Raw genomic sequence first — 22,784 nt, 5'->3', positions numbered from 1 at the left:
GCCCAGGAGCTCAGGGGCCGGGCAGGACGGTCCCACAGACAGCTGTGGCCTGCAGGCCATAGTTTGCCCACCTCTGGTGTAGACTGTTGGTATGTCTACACTGGAGCTGTAAATTCCAGCTCGAGCAGACATATTTGCGTCAGCGCCAATTGCGCGAGCACACTAAAAATAACAATGAGAGCGGCCGAGTACGCCCTGAGGGTCTCTGATGGGAGTGTACTCGGGGTGGCTAGTGCCTCACGCTGCTATGGAGACATTCTGGTTTTAGTGCGCTGACTCGATGTGAGTGAGCCCGGCTATGTCTCCTTGGGCTGGAATTTACACCTCCAGCCTGAAGTGTAGACGTTCCTTTCAGAGGACGGGACTGGCTCCTGTGTGTGTCCGTGCAGTACCTACCACAGCGGGGCCCAGAGCTCAGTGGGAGCCTCTAAATGCCACCAGCCACCAAATAATTAATATTAATCATTCAACTTGAGTTGCAAACGATTTGTATTGTCACTGTTTGTTTAATTCAAATTCAGCCCTGGGAAATTAAAGTCAAATGGACACACATGCTCTCAAACTTGCTATTTATATTTAAAACTATTAATATGTTGGGATTAGAATGTAACTAAATATACAGAAACATGAACCTGCTATGTTATTAATTCGGTTTTAGCTCAAGCCTCATCTGCTTAAGCTTTTTATTCCTTTTTTTAAAAGGTTTAAATATTAGCTAGGACTCAAATAGGTCCCTCGAGCATTTGACTTTTTACCAAGTCTTGCCCATCTCAAATGCTTTCCTGAGGCGCTTTTTTTGTTTATCCAACACAATTTCCTTCCTTCCTTCACGTCCAGTCCTCTTTGCTCCCCTGGGGCTTCTTATGATAGGCCAGCCACTAATCATGTACTTCTGCCCCAGAAGCATAGATAAAGGCTTCCTCCCAAGGCTTCCAATCCAAGGAGGATGTAAGCCGTAATGGTAATCTTAAACAACACTGCTATTCATTGTTTTGGAGATCTGGGAAATATCTTTCAATTCAGCTTGCTGAATTAGCTGCTCCTCGAGTAACCCACAGCTGCTGCCTCTGTCCCATTACGTTTTACAAAAAATGCAGCAATTCTCATTACATACAATATTTTTTCAACATATGGGCCTTCCATTAGGTTATGTCTCTGTGTGGCTCTGTTGCCATGAATGCATACACAGAAACATTTTCGTTTGTACTTCATTTACCGCCACCCGCCTCCCCCACCGCCCCAAATAAATAACCCAACAACTCTGGAAAAAGCATTAGAAGACAGGGATTTTCAGTTATTCAGATGGAGCAAAGATGCCGGAGTGCTCCAGAAGGCAGGCTCCATCAGGAGCCGACACTTTTTAGATTAAAACCGAACTTCTAGCCCCTTAAAAGTAGAACTGTGAGCAGCTTTAGGGCCTGTTCCTGCAACCAGTTAACATATGTGAGCTTCTCCATTGGCTTTGGTGGGACTTCTCACATGAGTCACTTTACTCATGTATAACTGCTGGCAGGATACCCTCCCCCCCCCACACACACACTTTTCAGTGTCCCATCCTCACAGTTTTAAGTGCATACTTTGAAAGTAAGTAATAAATGCCATGGACAAAGCCCTGTTCCCCTCCCACTGTGAGCGGTGGCAGAAAGTACTGGGTGTACTGGGATAGGGAAGGTAAGTCGAGCACCTGCAAATACTTAGCACCCTGTGATGAAGCCTTGTCAACAGGATCTCTAAGAAGGATGTTGCTTTTTGCGGCACAGCTGGTAGATCTACGTTACCTCTTTGGGGCAGAGCTGTAGATCCTCTGACCAACCTCACCTGCAAGCATGGAGGCTCTTGAGGCTGCATTAGTGTCTGCGCAGTACCCTGTGTATGTGGGAGAAGAGATTCTCTCTCTGCAGCCTCCCAAACACACAGACCGTTTATCCAGGCTTTGCACAGGGAAGAGGACTTACCCCTCGGTACGGAGACATTGCCTTAAAAGATGCCCACCTTGTCTCTGTCATATTCTGGAACCAATACGGCTACAACAGTGCTGCAAATAAAAAAATACTCGAACTGCCCATGAACAATCTACAGTCCAATAATTATTCTCAGAACTTATTTAGCAAATAGTTTTGGATTAACACATTTGGGGAAGAAAACCCCAACCACCCTGCTCTGATTGCAGACAATTCATAAACAGAGACAAAATTAGTGAAGTGACGTGATCCAAAGTGCATGCCAAGTCTCCCATTGCCTTAAAATTAGTCAAGAATTATTTGCCCAGCTCATTTTTAATCACAAGATCAAGTAACAATGGCAGTGTCATCAAGGTAGAATAAGTGTTTCTACCTTCAGCTATTGCGCAGTTCTTAAAGCTGCTTTGCAAATGCACTTTTGTCATTTACTCCATAGTTTGTGTTGCTGAGAGAGAGAGTGAGTGAGTGAGTGTGTGTCTTTCTTTCTCTCATGGGGAGGAAGGAACATGGCTTGAAAACCTTCTTTTGGCCTAAGTGGGAATAGTCTCTGAGAGAGTTTGTCACTGGTCCAAGCTAGCTGGGGTTTAAATGCTTTCCTCAGCTTTTCTCCCTAAATCAATGTGAATATTCTTGGCAAGCTCTATTACTGTGCATGGGGGGCAGCTGTGATTCAAGCAGGGATTTTTTTCCCCCTTTCTACCGTCCCAGTCTTCCTGTCTGATGCAGATGTGATCCTTTCCCTCTGCCTGTCTAACAGCTAATCATTTTATCAGACAAGCCAAGAGGCTGCAGAAAACAGACCATGCATATTCTTGACAAGCAACAACTGTACTAAAATGGGGAGGGGGGGTGTCACTCCCTTCTGACTTCTCCACCTAATAAAAACTTCCAAGAATAGAATGAATTCTGTTATATAAGGGAGCAGCCCACCTCTCAAAAAAAATGCAGATTTTGCAGCTAATATCTACCTGCACATGGGAAAGCCATTTAGCTACAACATAAAGGAGACGTCGCTGAAGCGCGTAGCAGGATCTTTCACAAGGTCAACTTTTTGTTCCTAATGTTTCTGCTGGAGATTGGTGGAGGTGCTGCAGGGCTCTTGTCTCAGATCCAAAGGTGTCCTTTTGCTTTTTCCATTTGTACGATTGTTCTTAGGTGACACCTGCAGAACAGTGTGGGAGGGGTGTGTAGAATGAACACGGGGGGGGGGAAGGCACTGTATTTACACCTTTCATTTTCATATCATACGGCATTGTAGTATTAGAGGAACGCTAGTCCTAAAATTATTCCTTTTTAAATTAAATTCCTTCTGTACGAGTAAATAGATGACCGGCCGAGGGATAATCCTAGTCGCTCATTTAACAATCTAAACTGTCTAGTGAACAGATTCTAAGGTAAACGGAACTATTACGATCAGCTAGTCTGACCTCCTCAATAACACAGGCCATAGATTTCCCCAGCGGATTCCTGCATCTGTCACCACAGATTGCTGCATTTCAAACACAATTAGAAAGAACAAACAGAAGAGGAGACTCAACCGGTGCCCCGCTCTGGGCACTTCCTCTGTGTGGTTAGTCACTGTTTTCAGTTTGCGTTGTATCTTGTCACAAGGGAGACCCACAGGCTACGTCAGCCTTATTCCAGTGTAAGCAAACAGGAATCATCTTTTACAAATCGTGCTAATGAGCATGTGAATAATCAAACTAATGCGTTCACAGTACTGAGACATAGAAAAATACCTGATGGGTCGCCCACACCGCATCCTGCCAATGGCCAGGTATTATCCCTTCCAAGCGTGCCTCAATGATGCTACACCAGATCTTGGACAAGAATGAATAGTGCAAGTATGAATAGAATAACCTAAAATATAAAAGAAATTAGAGTACTGTAACGGGCCGGTGTGGCTCCCCTCCTCCCCAGGGAGGGTTGAGCCCCAGACACCGGAAGGGGCGGGGCTACAGAGCAGTGAGCCCGCCCCTCAGAGGGTCAGGCGGCGACCCGGAAGCATAAAAGCTGGCCATCAGAGCTCAGTTGGAGCCCAGCTGCCGCCGGGAGCAGACCTGTCCGAGAGGGCTCAGGGCTGGGAAGCCGCTGCAGCCCAGAGCAGTTGCCCGGACTGGCCGGAGCTTCCCCTCGCTCGCTACTGGGAGGACCCGCCGCAGCTTCCCCGCGCCACATATGAGGAGCCGCCAGAGACTTCCCTGCTCCCGTGTTGTTACCCCGAGGAACCCCCGGAGCAGATTTGGCCAGACTTCCCCGAGGAACTGCCGGATCGACCTCCCCACCCCAGCCCGGGCTGCGAGGAGCCCATGGTGTTGGACTTCCCGGGAGCAGACGCCGCGGAACAGGTAGGCCCCAAGGGGGAAATTGGAAGTGGCCCGGGGGCAGCTGACCTCAGTCAGGCTGCTGATCAAACAATGCCCATGTCAGTGTGTTGCGGTCAGGATCCCCACTGACCGTCAGTGGTCATAGCTGCTGCCCAGGGCCCCGGGCCGGGATGCAGTGGAGTGGGTGGGCCTGCGTCCCCCCTGCCACCCCACTTGCGGGTGGCAGTTTTCCCCCTCACCCCAGTGCTCAGCCCCTGCACCAAAGGGCCTGAGCTCCCTGAACTGTTTGCTGCTCAGCCCTGCCACAAAGGGCCTAGCCCTAACTGACTCTTGTAGTATTGCTCAGCCTTGCAGCAGAAGGCCTGAGCCCTAACGGACTCTGATAGTGTTGCTCAGCCTTAAAGGAGCTGGGCAGAACCCTCGTGGGGACGATGGGCCGGTGTGGCTCCCCTCCTCCCCGTGGCGGGTTGAGCCCCGGACCCACACGTTTACAAGTACTTAGTAATAATCTAGTCAGTTGTTTGGGTCACTTGGTCACCCACCCGTATTTTAAGCACTTAGGTAATTATCTGTTGAACTACGTGGTAGTTTGGTCTTGCATGCTACGTGGATTCATATGCCATTTAGCCTCTAGGGCTGACCAGGTTTTAGAGCAAGGCAGCAGGCAGGCAGGCAGCAGGCAGGGGGCTTGGATGCATTGCAGGCTGCGGCTTGCCCCCCCGGCGCGGCGGGGGCCCCGCGCTCTGGGGGGGGGGGGAGATGGCTCTGTTCGTTGCCCCTGCCTCCAGGCACTGCCCCCTGCAACTCCCATTGGCTGGGAACAGGGAACAAGGAACCATGGCCAATGGGAGCTTCGGGGGAGGTACCTGGAGGCACAGCAAGGGCAGTACATGTGGACCCCTGAGCCCTCCGCCCTCCCTCCCCCAGGGCAGGCATGCAGGGAGCCTGCCCTGGCCCCAGTGTGTGCCGCTGCCACCCCACCCCCCAACTCCCTGCCCTAAGCCCCCTGCCTGCACCCCAACCCCCTGCCCTGAGCCCTCATACGCTCTGCACCCCAACCCCCTGCCGTGAGCTCCCTGCCACACCCCTGTGCACCCTGAGCCCCCTCCTGCACCCAACCCCCTTCCCTGTGCTCCCTCATACACCCCGCACCCCTCCTCTGTCCCAATCCCTTGCCCTGAGCCCCATCCTGCACACCACACTCCCTCCCTGCCCCAGCCCTGCATACAATTTCCCCACCCAGATGTGGCCCTCAGCCCAAAAAGTTTGCCCACCCCTATTTTAGAGGTTCTAGTTACAGCAATGTAACATTTAAAGTCCTAACATCCTATTACAACCACTCTTTCCTATTGGGAGAAACCTACAACATCAAGAGAATTAGCAAATCCATCCAGCTTTTCCTTAAGTTGCCATGCTGTTTATGGAAGATGCATGTTAAAAGGATCAATTATCCAAACCAGGAGAAAACCCTAAGCTATTGCAAAGGACACTGACTAGTGCCGAGATGGCGCAGGGCTCCCTAATAGGGGACAGCTCTTTCCTTTAGTATTTTGTGGCTGGAGGTAGGTGTGACAGACACCAAGAGGAGGCTGGACAGTTTCCCCCTTTCAAGTCTTTCTTTAGAACCTTCCCACCTCAACTTTTCTACTGAGCCCAAGAAAGGTGGCAGCAGGGGTGCGGGGGATGGGTTGGTATGGGAAAGGGAAGTGCAGCAAAGGTGCAGATTTGGACTGGACACCCCCGCACGAGTGTCACTGCTTTTAGAAAGTCAGCGCGTGCCTGATGCATGTGCTGTAAGCTCTGCTTTGATGTCAGCAAGTACCAATTAAAAAATGCCTGAAGAGATTTAAAATGCTTTGTTTCTCTCTAGGTTGGGCAGATTATAGGAGAAAATTGGTGCAGGAGAAAGATCCCTGAAACATCTAAGCTTCGGGGCAAATAAAGAGATTGGCCAGGGAAAAGGTGAATTGGGGACAGCTTTACAGGGGGGTGGATGCACCTCTCCCAGGGGTTGGTTCCACCTCTCCTACTGTTCTGGCTGCTGGCAATTGATACATTTTCAGTAAACACTCCTGGATTTGGGGTTATAGGTAGCCTGGGGGAAAGGCCAGGGCTCCATTTCCCTTCCCAGTTTTGTAGCTGGGATGCACCAGTTGGGTTGGCAAGATGAGTCAGAGCCAAGTTCCATTAAAAAGGTTCCTCGCTCTGTCTCCTCCTAAGGAAGCTTAGTTGCTATTCTGGCTTAACCGTCTCATGTTTATGTCTAATTTCTCTGAAGGGAGGAAAAAATAGATAGGAAACTTTTGGCTCAGCCTCTTTCCCTAAAATTCCCTTCCTGCCCAACCTATTCAAAGGCTCAGGATAGAGACAGCTAAGGTCAGGGAGCATTTCTACAACTGTCAAAGACATGTTTTAAAAATGTATCCTTTGCCTATGATTAGTAGTCTTGGCAGTCCCGCTTCAGGGAATAGATGTAAATACAGGTAGCTGGAAGGTGGGTTATTCCCGTGATGGTATTTTGCCAGAAATCTGTTGAAAATGTAACTCGTAATATGCGGAGCTATGTACTACTGTCTGCATCACAGCTTTGTCCTACCTTCTTTGCTTGTGCATGGTCTTCTGAAGACAAGCAAAATTCACTCCCCTCTTCCATCCTCTTCCCCCCATAAGGGAGGACACAAGTTGGGAGTCGCATCTGTTTTCCTCAGGCCTGTTGGGCCTAGAATGCTGAAATTTCCCCAATACAGGGCGACTCTACTCCAGAAACCAACACAAGGTGAGCTGCCAGTGAAAACATTCTTAGTCATCCATTTCACTCCTAATAGTTGGCCTCGGACAAAACAATTACTCAGTGTACATTTTTAACGGTGGCTGCAGAGTAACATCAAAGACCATTTGAAAAATTTTCATGCAGTTTTCATGTTTGCCAGAACCCAGGCAAATGAGTGTAATTTAAGGTTGATTCTTTGTAGCGTTCAAGCTGCTTGGCACATGTTGCCACAACAGAGCAGTATGGAAAGGTTGTAAGCACAAGGAAGACGTGCTTTTGTCACAATCCAGTGTCATGGCCAGAAACACGGCCACATTAAAGAAAAGAAGCCTTGAAAATGGTTATGAGCAGAGGTAGAGCATTCCATATGGTGATGGGATATTAGATTTTTTTTCCCCCTTCCTCCATTAAGGTCCTAGTTACAATCATCTGCACACAGCACAAAACTCATCTGACCCAACTACAAAGACAATTGTATCCACGGCAGCATTTTTCACAACACAACCACATGTATCTACATCCCCCATGGTGCCTAATGGTGTTTTTGTTCATCCTAGGTAAACCTGGGCAATTACCCCAAGTTGCTCAGCAGGGGACAGAGTGCCCGGAGGACATACAGACATGGTGGTGCCCAGCGAAATTAGCCAAACTTGGTTCAATCAGGGGCAGTATTCTACACGCCAAAAAGGGTAAAAGAAAAGAATTGTGTGTGCCACCCAATGCTGATGGCCAGTGTAAAACAATTAGCTGGCACAGTTTATCTAGTATTAGCTTTAGCGTGCATGGACACAAGCCATGGTTAAAGCCAACCACGTCACTAACCAGTTACCAAACCTATTGAAATCTCTGGGGTAGACAGGACCCAGTGCTAAAAAGACACGAACACTGTGCTATATGAAGCTACTTCAAATTAAGTGCAGCTTTTAAAACATACCTACCTAGCCCCTTACAACTAGCACAATTCTTCACTTTATCCATTAAGTCAGAAAGAGTATTTAGCACCCTGCCACTTAATGCCAAGTGTTACTTGTTTTCAATATGAAAACATTACTTTTGAAGGCTTTACTCTATGTCACTGGGCCAGTACTGACCTGTGTATTCTAAAGCCAATGGGAGCTGAGAGCCCCAGTCACAGTACTGAGCACAGAAAATCATAGCACTTGCAAGCCTGAATTCTGAACTGAGATGAAGAGTCTTGACAAGGTTCTTTTTCATTGATGTGTTTCTCCTCTACGTAGGTACTTAATCCTAGATCCAGCTAGGGGTGCTGATGCATTTCTAAACGTACCAGTGATCAATAGGGAGCTTGTTAGGTTGATGTCTCAGATTCTCCAGTTAACCGTCCATAACATTTCCAATTTAAGTGGCTGATTATGGGAGAAAATATAATAAACGACAGAATTGTGACTTCCCAAAGGAGACACAGCAAACAGGAGCTACTTCGAAAAATCCGATTTTATTTTTTAAATGGAAAAGACCTGTCAATTTGTTTAAGTGGATGTTTCTCTTTCCAGTCGTAGTCTCAAAGGTCACTGTTTTAACATTGCTCAGAACCGTATAAAAAAAGCCATTCACGTTAATAGCTACATACATTAACATCCTAAAATACATTGTGTTTTCAAAGCAGGTACGTTTAAAAATAGGTTGTTCACAAGAACTCTTACAATTGATGAGGCATCCTGTATTTATGCTTAAACTCCCGTTAAAGTTAAATTGTAAATTTAACTTGGTATTTGGTTTTAAAAAAGTTAAAACCAGATCGCTTTCCCAGCAACACAGAAGTTCTGAAGTGGGAAATCACACACATGAGAGGGAACCGCACTGAGCACAGGAACACCCATTCAACACACAAACATGCCATTTGGATTATGTCTAAATGCGCTCTCTCAAACCCAGGATAGCAATAATTTTAAACACTCGGGTTTAATATAAATACAGAGTCTCCATAGAGACTCCATACTGCAAAACTGAGCGACCTCTGTTGCTCATGGTGCTGTGAAGTACTCAAGCCTAAGGGTCTGATCTTGTGATCCTTACTCACACAGACACACTACCTGAGGCCAGTATGAGAATAAACTTGAGCAAAGGGTTGTGCAGGGTCAGTCCCTAAATTCAAATGTTCAAATGGCAGATTGTTATTCTAAAAATGTCATTCTTTGGTTTACTTCCATGGCTTTTGGACACACTGAGAACAAAGAGACATGCACCATGTGAGAAGCTACAACTGCTACTTGTTCTAAAAGCAAGTCTTCTACTGCTGAAGGCTGTACAGCATTTCTAAAGCATATCAGGTAGGTATTAAACTTACAGAAAACTACAGGAGTTCAGAGTACCCCTTACAACCCTATCCCCAAAATCATTGTAAGTGCATGCATTGAGGCATGACCGGCATGCCTATAAATTCATATTGTTCAAGTTAAGGGTAATCACAGCTGCAGAAAACACTCCCCTGTAATTAAATGGTCACTATTAACAGTACTTCAGTGACTGTTTTAGTATGAAAGACATGTAGACATTGTTATGCTTTCAGCCAAAAGGAAGGTCTCTCTCCAACAATTTAGGAATGGAAAAAAAAAAGGTTCCTGGAATCAAAGCAGGGTTTACATATTGCAGTGTTCTGTGAGGGCTAACGGTGCAAAGAGAGAGGTGTGTAATTGTCAGGTCTTGGCATATACACAAATGAATGCAACATCATGGACACCAAACTTGGAAAGTCTGTCCCTCCTCCCACAACAGATCCTGGCTCTGCTGTTGTTAAATGCAGTGGTAAGGTTTTAGAAAAATTAGGTCAGAAATGATATAATTTCATATTTTCAATGAATGGGGAAGTGACACAATGAATAGTTCGATGGAAATGCACACGTGAGCAATTTTTGCTACACTCGGCTGCAAGGCAGCAGATTTTATTCTGAGGATAGTACCTGTATTTCCTGTCAACAAGAAAATCATGCTGGCAACTAGACTAAAAAAAAATAAGCTGTCTGATCATTACCAGTAACATCTATTTTTCAATAAATCTCAGCTTTTAATGTGTTTTTTGGAAACAACATTCTCAACGCTGGTTTAACTTCCTTCCCCCCACAAGTATCAAAAATCAAGACTAGACAGAGTGAATTGTGGATATTTACCAACTAGCAACAAGTCTCACATGTCAATGTTATTTTTAACTGCAACAAATATAGGTCATTCTTCATAACCTACTGCCAGTGGTTGTTATAAATATCTACTTGCTTTATTTAAACAAACATTGGTCAGTTAAGATGAAAGATTCATTTGCAATAACTACTTGGCACTGGATTCACGTACTTACAAATTTTAATAGAAGCGCTTCTGATGTACACAAAAGCGCTAACAACAAGCTTTTACAACTCGGTTTGTTGGGGTATTTTATTGCATCTAATTAGAATTATTACAAGCATTTTTGAAAATGTTATTTTTCAATAGGTTAAGATTTAGACTCCAGACCCAACTGCTCTAAAATTTCTTAGCCAAAACCTCAAACCCAATGAAATGGAATCGATAACGTAATAGCTCTTGCTTTCTATTACATAGACACAACATGGTACCAAAATTTAACTATAAAAAGAAGAGTATTTCTAAATAAAGGTGACCCCCAGTGTCCCCTGGCAGTGAAGCTGTACAACACCAAGAAACTATACGGCTATGAATTTAAATTTGTCAGAATACTGGAGGTTTCTGATATTTGTTGGTTTGCGGCAATAACGGCTTAGACAGCCATTCTGAAGAAACGCTCCACGAAAAGCCCCACTGACTGTGTCGTTTTGGTTAGGAATTCTGTCAAACAGCTGCAGATAAACTGCCTTTTAACACAGTTTAAGAGGACAGTGCATTTGGAGTCAAACTATGTTGGAACCGTGTGGAAAGCCATTTGGGTTGGTTAAACCAGTTTCTGACTGTGGTTTTAATCAGAATTCCTAATTGTGATAATAAATGCCAATGGGGATGAAGGCCAAAGATGCAAAGGTAAACACCACAATAACGTGAGGGTAAAAGCTGCTGCTGAGAGGTTTTCTTATGCTAAGAAAGGCACACCACCCCCAGTGAGCTAGAGACAAAAGCCAGCAGCACTACAGCAATAAACCCAGAAGAAAAAAGCCCACCAGAATTGCCTTCCTGAGAAGGAACAATGCAGCAGACAGGCTGCTCTTGCTCTGTTTTGTTTGCAGGGAAGTGGTCAAATTTAGCCATATTAACAAACATTTAACAAAAGCTACCCCAAGAAGCCAGAACAAAACCTGACCTTTGGGTCAAAGGGCACAGACAGGCCTTTCCATGTCATGTAGCTGAATGAGTTCAAGACTGGCAATGAAGGAATAAAAGCGTTAGACATGTGACGGGAACAGGGTTGTGAGTTTATCGAACAGTCACACCAAGCTTCTCCAGCACACGCACTCCCTTTTCTTGGTATTCTTGTCGGGTCATCCAGAAGTTGTCTTTGTCTTTCATGATGTCTGCTAGAACTGCACCACCCAGAAACACCATGTGCTTTCGACGAGGTGGATCTTCAATACGGATCTTAAATTTCTAAGAAGGAAAAGGGACATGGTATTGTTTGGATTCCTGGGACCAAAAATAGAACCCATTTCTACCGTAACAGTGAAATTGAAATTGTGTTTAGTGGGAAGAAAGTGAATGAAATGCTAGGAGAGGGCACACTGCATGTGAGCTTTCTGCTTGTGCAATCCCAAAATACAATCAATTAATAAATAAAATAGCTACTTTGCATTGGAAATCAGAAACAATTAACTTGCTCTCCAAAACTGCATCTTGAGTGTACCTATAGAGAAGTCCAGGGGTTCAAATCACATTCTAAATTATTTATTCAGCTTTGATAGCTAAGATTACCAGGGAAGTTACCAGTTCATCAATTCACAAAATATTGTACAGTTTATATGACCAGAGTTATACTAAGTCTCAGGTGGGTGGGGGAATGCAAAGGATTCCACACCTGGGTTTCTACTTTAACTATTCCATGTTCCCTTACAGAGTAGATGATTGAATCCCATAGACTGCACTATTTTGCATTTTAAATGTGTAATTATTAAATACATAAGCCACCAAACTAGGAATATTTAAAAACAATAAAAGAATGTTAAGTGTTTTCGTGACTAATAAGTACAGTTTAAATATTCTGGCTACCTATATGATGAGCTCAGTCCAATTATGATCTAGAAAATGTTCTTTAAATAAGTCCTCTTTGGGGATTTAGAGAGCAAATGTTTTATTAAAATGTATTTTGTTAAAAGGTATTTTGAAAAAAATCTGGATGCAATTCAAGACTGAAAGGGAAAAAACCAAAAACAAAAAAACCCCTTCATTCCAAAAAGCATTTCCTCTCTAAAGAGCAACCTTCCTTCTACAAGGCAGACAAGTAATACAATGCAATCTTAGTTCTGCAATTCTCGTGAGTGGTACGTCTGCCCACTACAATTACCAATGAATTAAAGGGAAGGAAAAGACTGAGCCACACAGAGTAATTGTGGAATGCGGTATTAAAAATAAAAAATTCAAGGATAAAAGGGCAGGTAAGCCATCCACACTCTAAGAGCTGAAATCCAAAACTGACACGGAGCAGGCACTGCCACTGTTTAGAAAAGGCAACTCATTTTCTTGCCAATAGTAGCTGATTTCCTAAGGTGCCAAGTTAAGTCTGAGTGCAGGACTGCTCACCAAAGTTTAACACACATATTTACACTGAAACTCTGCTTAACCTTCTGAAGTAACCTAGTATGGTGGCCTTGTTTCAAGTGTATTTAAACATGTCACCAGGATGGCTATACAAAATCTGTATTGGTCATTCTGAAACACTGATGTTTCAGTTAGAGAGGATGGGATGTTAATACTTCACATACTACTTTTTCCATCCTATTACTGACCATCTCGCTCCCTCTAGTGGTAGTTCAGGATATCTGATCTATCTACAAATGAGGCAATTAATCAATCACTACTTACAGAGAGTTTTTCCACATCTCCTTTCAGAACCCGTTCCAGGTACAGCTGTTTAAGTTCACGTTCCAGTCGTGAAGGCAGCCCAGGGTACATAGTGGAACCTCCAGACAATACAATGTGCTTATAGAATTCAGACCTAATACAGGAGGGGGAAAAAAACAAAAAACATTTTTTCTAGCGGCAACAGTTTCTCCTCCATACAACGAATAGAGAAACTCCAATATACAGGTACGCAGGTACATGAAAGTCTGAGAAATGCAGACAGCTGTGACTGAACAGACATAATGCCTTTATAATGAACTCTGAAATAGCTACATATTCTCTTGCTCAATATTAACTCTCCAGGCAATATGTCTTGGAGAGCAGAGATTTTAGGAGTGGAATAACGCTGCATGTCCTGAATCTATATGTTTTTTATTGTTTAGTTCTAAGCACTACAAGCTCCATTTCAAAGAGAGATTATGTTAACTCGTGAATACTAACCTCACAAGGAAACACCTCACTCGCACTTATCATTACACCTGTATTTAGAAAATGTCTTTCGCCTATTGCCATGAAAGGTTCATTTTTGTGGATGAATTGATTTTTCCTTGTCCACACTTGTGCCCCGATAGAAGTTTTAGAGAAGAAGATCCATTGCATTCTATATGTCCTGCTCTTACCTGGTGTCAATGTCAGCAGCCTGGATTGTATTAAACAGCAGTTCAGCAACACCAACCCCCTCCACGTTGATTAAGTGAGGCTGAAACAGAGCTTCTGGTGCCTCAAACCGCTCTCCACCTACTTTGATAATCCTGCCATCAGGGAGCTGTAGAATAGAAAGCACAAATTAAAGCTTATTCTGATATTACTTAGATACTAATACTTAGTAGACCAAAAAAGCAGGATCTTTCACTATGAAACAGTACATAATAGGGGGAAAAAAATCTTTTCCCAAAAACTTTACTATAGTTTCAAGCCATTACAAAAAACATGGTTTAGTATTGTTGAAAGAAAGTTCCAAGTCTTGCAGTCATTTTATAACTTAATTTGCAGCTATTTACGAAGGCAAGAAATCTGTTACGTGAAATGGTGTTAACTTATACTGGAAGAGAATCTTCATCATATGGGCTTTCAACTTCAGAATTGATGTACATCTCTCATATACACTCACCGTATAGGACTCAACTAGTACTGTGGTCTCTAAGGCCAGTTTCTGCTCCTGTTCAATGTTGTATCCCACATAACATAACTTTTCCTTGATCATACGAACAGTTTCAAAGTCAGCAGAATGGTTGAAGGCATATCCTCGCAGCAAGAGCAGCTGATGGGAAAAGAATGTTGGGTTAGCAATACATTTGAAGAGTGGCTCAGTTCTCATTATCCGTGATTAAGCGTATATGCATGCACATTTAATTGATTTCTCCCCTTCTTTTGTATTTCTCAGAAGAAACAGACTTCTCTAAAGACAAATTAAATGAAAAATGTGACAAGAATCAAGTTTAAGAAAGTAAGGGGAGGGGTCAAATTGCATTTATTTCTATCAGCGTGAATATGACAGTATAACTCTGAAAAGTGGAAGATACGTTCTGCACTACAGTTTTCACTATGATCTTTACAAAGCAAAAAGTGAAAAATCTCTCAAATTGTTCTTTTTCTTGGGATTTCATTTCAAAATTTGGAGATTCATTGTGATTTTTCAATCCAGCTGATTTCTTTTAGGTCTTTATAGGTTGTAGCAACGATACAATTGATTTTAATCTGACCACTTTATTGACTGAACAGAGTCATTTTTACTGTAGAAAACACATACATTCCTCGTTGCCATATGAATATTGGGAAAGGTTTTCCCACATACTTGAAAAATCTTTAAAAGAATTACTCTAGCTCTGAAAAAAAAACAAGGAGTCCTTGGGACAACTTAGGCCTTTTCTACGTTGGTCTACCCTTTTTAGGGCGGTACATCACTACACTTAAACTGAGACACTTTACTAAAGGGTATAAATAAAGGGCCGCTAAACTGGCTGCCTCCCACTACTTGAGAGGACTAGGAGGTACTGTTTGTAGTGTTGGCCGAGATGAGCACAGTAGTGTAGGTGGGCATCGGCTGCGGGTCTGGCGACCACTGCGTCGCACCATGCACAACTCTGACTCGGCCACTGACACCACTGACAAGCGAATGCAGGAATCAGAACTTTGGATTTAGCCTTTGAATATTTCCATTTGCTGGCGTGTGGTGCAGAGCAGTCAAAAAAAAAAATCAAAATCAAAAAAAAAAATCAACAAAAAAAATGCATGGAAAGATGGAAACAATCGATCTGTAATCAGGCAAATCAAAAAGAAGAAGATGAAAAAAAAGAAAAAAAAAAAAAAAAAAAATTTTAAAAAAGCAGGAAAGCAGGGCAGACAGGCGCCAGCGCAATGGAAAGTGGAAAGCCAATGGAAAAATGAAAACTCAAATGGACATGCTACTCAAGCCATCCCACAGTTCCTGCAGTCTCCAGTCTCTGAGTTCCTGGCTTCTTGCTGCATTCTAAATGCAGTAGAACAGTGTCAGGTGTGTGGGTGGGTCAGGGCGTCCACCAGCGCACCACCCCCCCCCCCCCCCCCCCCACCCCCAAACTGAAAAAAGAAAAACCTTCCTCTCTTGACTCTTTATTCTTTCACCTATGCTGAGCACTGCAGATGCCTGATGCACTGCATGCCACAACCAACATCCAATCTCCATGCCCTGGGCATGGTGGCTGGTGGTACTGGTCCTATGGGCCTCATCGCACATGGGGCAGCCTGGGGGGCACATAACCATGCATACATGCATGCTAGCACTCTATCAAGTGGGGGGGGTCTGGGCCTGCCTGCCCCGTAGATGGTGCAGTATGTAGATGGTATGGCACCGATAATGGGGGCTGGGCAGAGGCAGGGCAGCCCCACCTGTCAGCCCCAAAAAAGATGTAAAAAAACTATTCAAGGGATGCTGGGCTCCTCTCCTGCCTCCTCTCCTCTCTCCACTGTCCTGTCTGGACTGTCCTAGCTGAGCAGCTGGCTGCTGCCTCCTCCTCACATTTCTGTTTGTGTCTGTGTCTTTGTCTGTTCTTTATTACTTTCTTATTACACATGGGGACACACAAGGGGGACCAGCTACAGGAAGAACAGAGAAGAGGGGAATCAACAGGTGGAGCACCTGCAGGAGCAGCTGCACCCAGCATAATAGCATACAATCTGACACACAGCAGCACAGCAGCTCTGCTCTCTCTTCTCTCTAGTAGTTCTCTCTACATTCTAGCATTCTATTCAGATTCTTTTTTATTTTTTTAAAAGGGAGAAAGAAAGGATTGACATTTCTAATTTTTTTTTTTTTTGGCAGCCAGCAGGGGGCAGGGGCAACAGCAGCACAATGGTGCAAGCAGTGCAAAAGTGGTAGTCATCATAGATCATCTTCATTTTTGGATTGGATGAATTGATGCAGTGTGGATGGTAACCATCTCTGCTGTCTCAGCAAAAAAAAAAAAGCATGTGCTGCTGCTGAGCGCGCTCTCTGCGTGCTGTGGCAGTACACATACACACAGGTGGTGACAACAAAAAAGGCAAAAAAGGCTGCCCATGCATGCCATGCTATGGGCCATCCAGAGAAAAAAAAAAAAAAAAAATTGTCTTGTCTGCGTTGCTTTCCCAGAGGAAGGAGTGGAGATTGACCACATTTACCCACCCCAACCAAATGATTTTTTTTTTTTCAGGCACTGGGGATCTCAACCCGAAAATCAAAGGGGGGGCAGGAGGGGGAACTATGGGGGATAGCTAATACGGAATAGCTACCCACAGTCACCAGTCAGCCAGAAGTCGAGCCTCGGACCGTGACACCACACACCGATTTAATGTGTGTGTGTGTGGCGCCGCGATTTTTTTTTATACAATCTGTTTTACAAAACCGGTTTATGCAAATTCGGAATAGTCCCGTAGTGTAGACGTACCCTTAGAGACTAACAAATTTATTTGGGCATATGTTTTTTTGCTGATACAGACTAACATGGCTATCACTCTGAAATCTAGCTCTGAAGATTCACATGCACAGAATGTATTCTTCATCAATTTGAGTGGCTAAATCCCAGGCTACGTTAGTTTTTGATATGCCAGTCAAAGATGTTGTGAAATTGATTAACAGTTTTACCAAAAATAGTATGTGAAATCCTTTCAGGTATGCAGTCACTGTAACCATTAACTGAAACTCACTATGGGAACCTCTCCAAATGGATTTCCCCCACATCAGGTGGGACCAAATTCAGAAATAATATATTACGGCATGTAAGTTACTTACCTACTTAGACTCCTGTGCAGGTATATACTTACACCTTCTGGTTCATCGGTACGCAAGTCACACTTACTCACAGCTCCCTTTTGAAGTCTGACTCTTAGGCCTGGTCTACACTGGGGGGATCGATCTAAGTTACGCCACTTCAGCTAAGTAAATAACATAGCTGAAGTCTACGTACTTAGATCTACTTACCGCGGTGTCTTCACTACGGTGAGTCAACTGCTGACGCTCCCCCTTCGACTCTGCCTGCGCCTCTCGCCGAGCTGGAGTACAGGAGTCGACTGGAGAGCGCTCGGGGATTGATTTATCGCGTCTAGACTAGACTCGATAGATCGATCGCTGCCCGCCGATCCAGCCGGTAGTGAAGACATACCCTTAGAGTATAACTCAGTCTGGTATGAATGTTTTTAGAGGGAGATGAGGCAGAATTTGGTGCAGTACATCTCAAGCCCAGCATTTTGGAAATGGAAGCAATGACCAGGAGAGCCTTGTCTAAGGGAGTCCTCCAAATCTTTGGTTTCTGATTGGTCCTTCCCTGCCTGACCAATGCCAGAGGACAGGAAGCACCACCCACTATCCACACGGCAAAGCAAGCCCCAAGAATGCAAAATATTAGAACTGCTGAGCCTCCCCCCAACCCCGTCCATTCTTTCCAGAACACCACTGGGCAAGGCTCTGGGCTCTGCAGCACAGAAATCCTGTGTTTTAAAAGGGAAATTCCATGCGTGCTGCAAGCAGCTGAATTTAAATTTTAAAAAGAGGGATTTAACAAATGAAATATGAACGTTTATGTAGGAATACAGTAGCCCTGGCGGTGTGTCTTGATATTAAATTCAACTCATCCCCACATTTGCCATTTTTAATATTCACCGGATTATCAGAGGAGCTTGTGTTTAGGGCTGGGCTGGTGGCTGTGGCTTTTGGAATATGGGAGGCAGTTTGTAACTGTGAGATAATCACTTCAGCTGGGAAGTTTCAGCCGAAATAATGAGCAGTGAAATAGGCAGCCAATTTACATATTACTGCTCAGGTTTCACAGGTATCACGGCACCGAGATAAATGGGCAGTTCACACACCACAGAGCAGCTGTTTAAGGTTATTTGGAGAGACTGACTACACTGTTTGTAGTTGGAAGGTTCTTCTTGCAACCCATAAGGACTAGAAATGTATTTTTAAAAATGGATTCTGAAGCACCATTATGCAGTAAGGAATGGATCCCACAGCAAATTCCATACCACGTACAGGACCCTGCTTTAAGGCATCCTGGGGAAAAGCATTCAAGAACAATCCCCCCCGCACCCCCGACAGAGGAAAGAGGACAGATTTCTCCACTACTAGCAAGCTTTCCACTTTCTAGGCTTCAACTGATTTGAACTTGGATAGAGGCCACATAACAGCCTATCACTAGAACAGGGACTGTAGCTCCAAGAAACTTTTTTTCAGCTTACCTTGATGAGGTATCTGGTAATATCCCTCCCAGCAATGTCTAGTCGTCTGGTAAGATGAGGAAGAGAGAAACCTTCATAGACTGGGCAAATGTGAGTTACACCATCTCCAGAGTCCACAACAACACCAGTCAGTAAGCCTAAGTAAGAACAATAATATTACATCTAAAAGCAGATCTGGACAATGATACATCACAGTACATTAGGGCCCTCCTAACTGGACCAACCGGGTGGCCAGCCTACTGCCCTGATGAAGTAACTGTCCTAAATAAGAGAGCCCTTTCCCCTTCTGAGGAAAGTCTGATCACATTTTTAAATAAAATATTGTAGTAAAATTAAGTTCTCCACTTCATTTCAACTATTTGTTTTAAGCTTTACTTGGAAAATTCTGTATGAACAGAGATGAACTCCTCCACCCCAATCTTTTAAAAAAATGCTAACCAACCCTTCTTAACTGACTGCAGCCTCATCATATGGAATGTTTTCTCATATCCTGACATCCCAATAAATCATGTTCCAATTAAATGGAGAATATTTAAACTGGTAAAATGCTGGTTGGGGCATAAAATTCCTGCTTTCTGTATTAATGTGCAAACAGATTAGCCTCATTTCCAAAGATGCTGAACACCTGGAGATCTCATTCATGACACACGTAATTTACTTTATTTGAATAACTGAGCAGAATTGTGTGGTTTTTGGGTTGGTTGGCGCTGGAGTGCATGACTTGAGGCTTCTGTAATTTCATATTTTGTAGGATGTAAACAAAAGCCACTTAAAATTACAGCAGAGCCAATAAATTGGCCATTCTAAGTTTGTTTTTTCCAAGGACAGTCTCAGATTAATTTGGGTTTTGAAAGGGGTTTGCCAGGCCCTTAGGAAGTCTAATTCCAGTGAGAAATTGGGGGTTTTTTGGTTTAGTCAAGTTACGAGAAACACATTATTGTGGTAATTTATAACATCCAGAAAGTGAAACGGCCTTGAATTGGTCACGCAAGCAAAATGCAGAAAGCAACTAGTTAGAGTTAATGATGAAAAGTAAGGCTTGGTCTATACTTAAAACCTATAATCAACATAGCTAAGTAGGTCAGGGCTGTGAAAAAACCTACACCCTGACTGACATATTATGCCGACAAACCCTCCAGTGTAGACACTGCTAACTCAACAGAGGAGTGCTCTTGTCAACACAGCTAATGTCATTTGGGGAGATGGTGTTCCTACCTGGCAGAAAATCTCTGTCAGTGTAGACTGCAACTACACTAGGGGCATATGCTAGCATAGGCTATGCCTGTGCTACAGAGCTTAAGTAGAATCTTTAGATTTAGTTTCTGATGTGTTACCACAAGCAAATAAATATATTTAAATATCAGATTTTTAATCTGACAATACCACTTTAATGAGGTTTTAAACAGGATTCTGGGTTTTGGAATTTATGACTAGAGGTTGAATTTCATAATTCACTTTAAATAGCGAGTTTTCAAACTATTAATTCTTCATCAGGAATGAGGCTGAAGATATTATACTGATTTGGTTACTTATGGACACATACATTTATCATAACAGAGCCTCATGTATCTTAGTGAATTGGAGTATCTGCCAACCAGTTTATAAATGGAACATTCCTGCAGAGTAATATAAGGTAGAACAATGTTATCACCACAGCAAGGAAAGAACTAGTCAATTTACAGGAGACTAAGGCCTGGTCTACACTGGGGGGGGTGTCGAACTAAGGTACGCAAGCTCAGCTCCTCGAATAGCGTAGCTGAACTCGAACTACCTTAGTTCGAACTACTCACCCATCCAGATGCTGCGGGATCGAAGTCCGCGGCTCCCCCGTCGACTCCGCCACCGCCGTTCGCGCGGATCGTCCGCCTGCTCTCTGCCGACCCGCCACCGCCGTTCGCGGTGGTGGAGTTCTGGAGTCGACGGGAGCGCGTTCGGAGTTCGAACTATCGCGTCTAGATAGTCGAACTCTACGCGTCGACCCGGCAGGTAAGTATAGACCTACCCTAACTGTAAAAAGACTGTTGTGGAATGTTTAATTTTGATGGATAAGGATCGTCCTTTTAAAAATACAATAAATTACTCCTGGAGGAATTCTGTGCCACTGTGTGCATGCAGAATTCATGTCCCCTGATTATTTCTTTGCTTCCCCTCAGAAAAAATGACTTTCTGAAGGGGAAGCAAATGGAAGCTGCAACAGCGCTCAGGGGCTCCTTCCCAGCAGTGCAGGTTCGTCATTTTCGGTGCCCAACATAGCTGGCAGAAAGGTATATCACAGGGGAGGCATGGAGGGGGACACCCATGCACATAGTTTGGGGAGGGCAGGAGCAGACATTACCCCCTCAGAGGCAAGATGTGGGGGAGCATGCAGGGTCATGTGCCATTCCCACCCCCATTTCTGTGATTGCCGAGCTGCCCAGGGCTTGTTCTGCTTGGACTGCCAGGGAGAGGGGGGTCTCAGTCATTCCCATGCTGCGCCTCCCCTCCCCCGGCACGTTTCCGGCTCACTCAGCCCCTCTCCCCACAAGCCAGGCCTGGGTGGGGAGTGAAGCAGGTGGGGCGGAGCAGCTTCTCTCCTGCCAGGTGCGGGAGGGTGGCTGCTCCAGCTTGCTGACTCTGAAGTTGGACGCTGCGGTCATCTTCCCTTTCTATGTGTGCTGGGCGCTATGCATGGTCACTATCCTGTTTTCTGTACAAAGGTAAATGCCCACGGTAGGGCAGGGGGAAGAGAAGGTGATGGGGAATGGGGTAGGGGTATGTGGGAGTGAGCTGAACGAGACAGGACGAGGAGACAGTAGGGGACGGGGCAGCAAGAAATGGCTGCACCTGGACCCCCACCCCACCAAGCCCCACTCCCCCAGCACTTAGACCCACCCCCGGCTGAACTCCTCCCACATCCAAACCCCCCCTGCTGAGCCCCATTCCCCCACACCCAGACCCCCATGCTGAGTCCCAACCACCTGGACTCCCCTGCAGCCTTGCACCCCCACAATGCGTCCCTATGCATCCAGATCCAGAATGCACCACAGAGAACCCTCTCAGTGCAGCCTCTGTCCAGTCCATGGGGGGGAGGAGAAGAGGTAGCAGGATTATCACCCACCTCTGTGCAGCCAGAGGCCTGTGCTCCCCACTGCCATGCTGGCGCCTCCATATTTATTTACTGACAAATAAAATTTGCAGAATTTTAAAAGATCATGTGCAGAATGTTTAATTTTTTGGCACAGAATTCCCTCAGGAGTAAATAGATATGCAAAATACCAGGTAAAAGCAGTAGCTAGTTTCTGGGGACATAGTTTTAACAGTAGCTACATACATAATGTGGTCAATAACACTTATTAATTTTGAATTTGAAGGCAAACATCCAGTTTGATTGGACATTACAAAGATCTCTAAAGCAATGACTGAAGTTGCATATCATGTGCACTGCAATTCCTAGGAACACATGACATATTAAAGGTATACAAGTATTTTCACTTCTGCTAATAGTGTTCATGGGTGTGTGTCACCCAGAATTAACCCTTTGCAAACTGGATACATTAAATACTTAGAAGTCTCACACATCCTGTCCTAAGCATGCATTTTGCTGACAGTCTATACATCAAAGTGTTCTAAAGGTTACAATTATTTTGCAACTTACTATTTACATAGGAATTGTCTCAAAAATCACATGCTATGAAATGCAGGCACGTGTATAGAATTACAGGCTAAATTTCCAAACTCTTTGACATCAGTGAGCATTGCAAGTGCTCAGCACCACTGAGAAAGAAATCAGGCCATGACATAGGAGCGTGACTTTAGGCAGTGTCAAGAGAGACTCTCAGGCAGCCCTTGAAGTTGAGAGTGGGAAGGAGGGTCTGCAGCCCATTCTGCCCTCTGGAGTCCTGTCCAAGAGCCTGACGCTAGGACAGCAGCTTGGGATGCAAGCCCTTGATCAGGAATAGAGAGGTTTATCACCTACCCTGTAGTGGGAATGAAGACACTTCCCTCGTGCCTAGAAGGAATATAAATTACCAAAAGAAAAAT

General features: G+C 44.5%; 1 protein-coding gene and 2 long non-coding RNA genes across 5 annotated transcripts in view; 1 reads left to right on the top strand and 2 right to left on the bottom strand.

The window, feature by feature from the left end:
* Positions 1-1,997: 1,997 nt before the first annotated feature.
* Positions 1,998-3,799, bottom strand: LOC120400339. The gene is made up of 3 exons (XR_005595747.1): positions 3,701-3,799; positions 2,930-3,123; positions 1,998-2,035 (listed from the first exon to the last, which is right to left on the bottom strand). It is a non-coding gene; the product is annotated as an uncharacterized LOC120400339 (long non-coding RNA).
* Positions 3,800-4,138: 339 nt separating this feature from the next.
* Positions 4,139-8,613, top strand: LOC120400673. Its single transcript, XR_005595964.1, has 4 exons — positions 4,139-4,309; positions 6,159-6,250; positions 6,959-7,064; positions 7,616-8,613. It is a non-coding gene; the product is annotated as an uncharacterized LOC120400673 (long non-coding RNA).
* Positions 8,614-9,913: 1,300 nt separating this feature from the next.
* Positions 9,914-22,784, bottom strand: part of ACTR2 (actin related protein 2) — a 61,901-nt gene continuing 49,030 nt past the window's right edge. For all 3 annotated transcript variants that reach the window (XM_039529558.1, XM_039529556.1, XM_039529557.1), the window contains 5 exons: positions 18,765-18,901; positions 14,182-14,331; positions 13,691-13,836; positions 13,032-13,164; positions 9,914-11,603 (listed from right to left, as the gene is read on the bottom strand). In XM_039529558.1, coding sequence (XP_039385492.1) covers positions 11,433-11,603; positions 13,032-13,164; positions 13,691-13,836; positions 14,182-14,331; positions 18,765-18,901 — 737 coding nt within the window. In that variant the 3' untranslated portion in view covers positions 9,914-11,432. The remainder of the gene's footprint in view (positions 11,604-13,031; positions 13,165-13,690; positions 13,837-14,181; positions 14,332-18,764; positions 18,902-22,784) is intronic.

This window comes from Mauremys reevesii, linkage group 3, assembly GCF_016161935.1.
Source record: "Mauremys reevesii isolate NIE-2019 linkage group 3, ASM1616193v1, whole genome shotgun sequence".
NCBI lineage: Eukaryota > Metazoa > Chordata > Testudines > Geoemydidae > Mauremys > Mauremys reevesii.
Note: the sequence above shows the minus strand (reverse complement) of the source record. Positions and strands in the feature narration are given on the sequence as shown.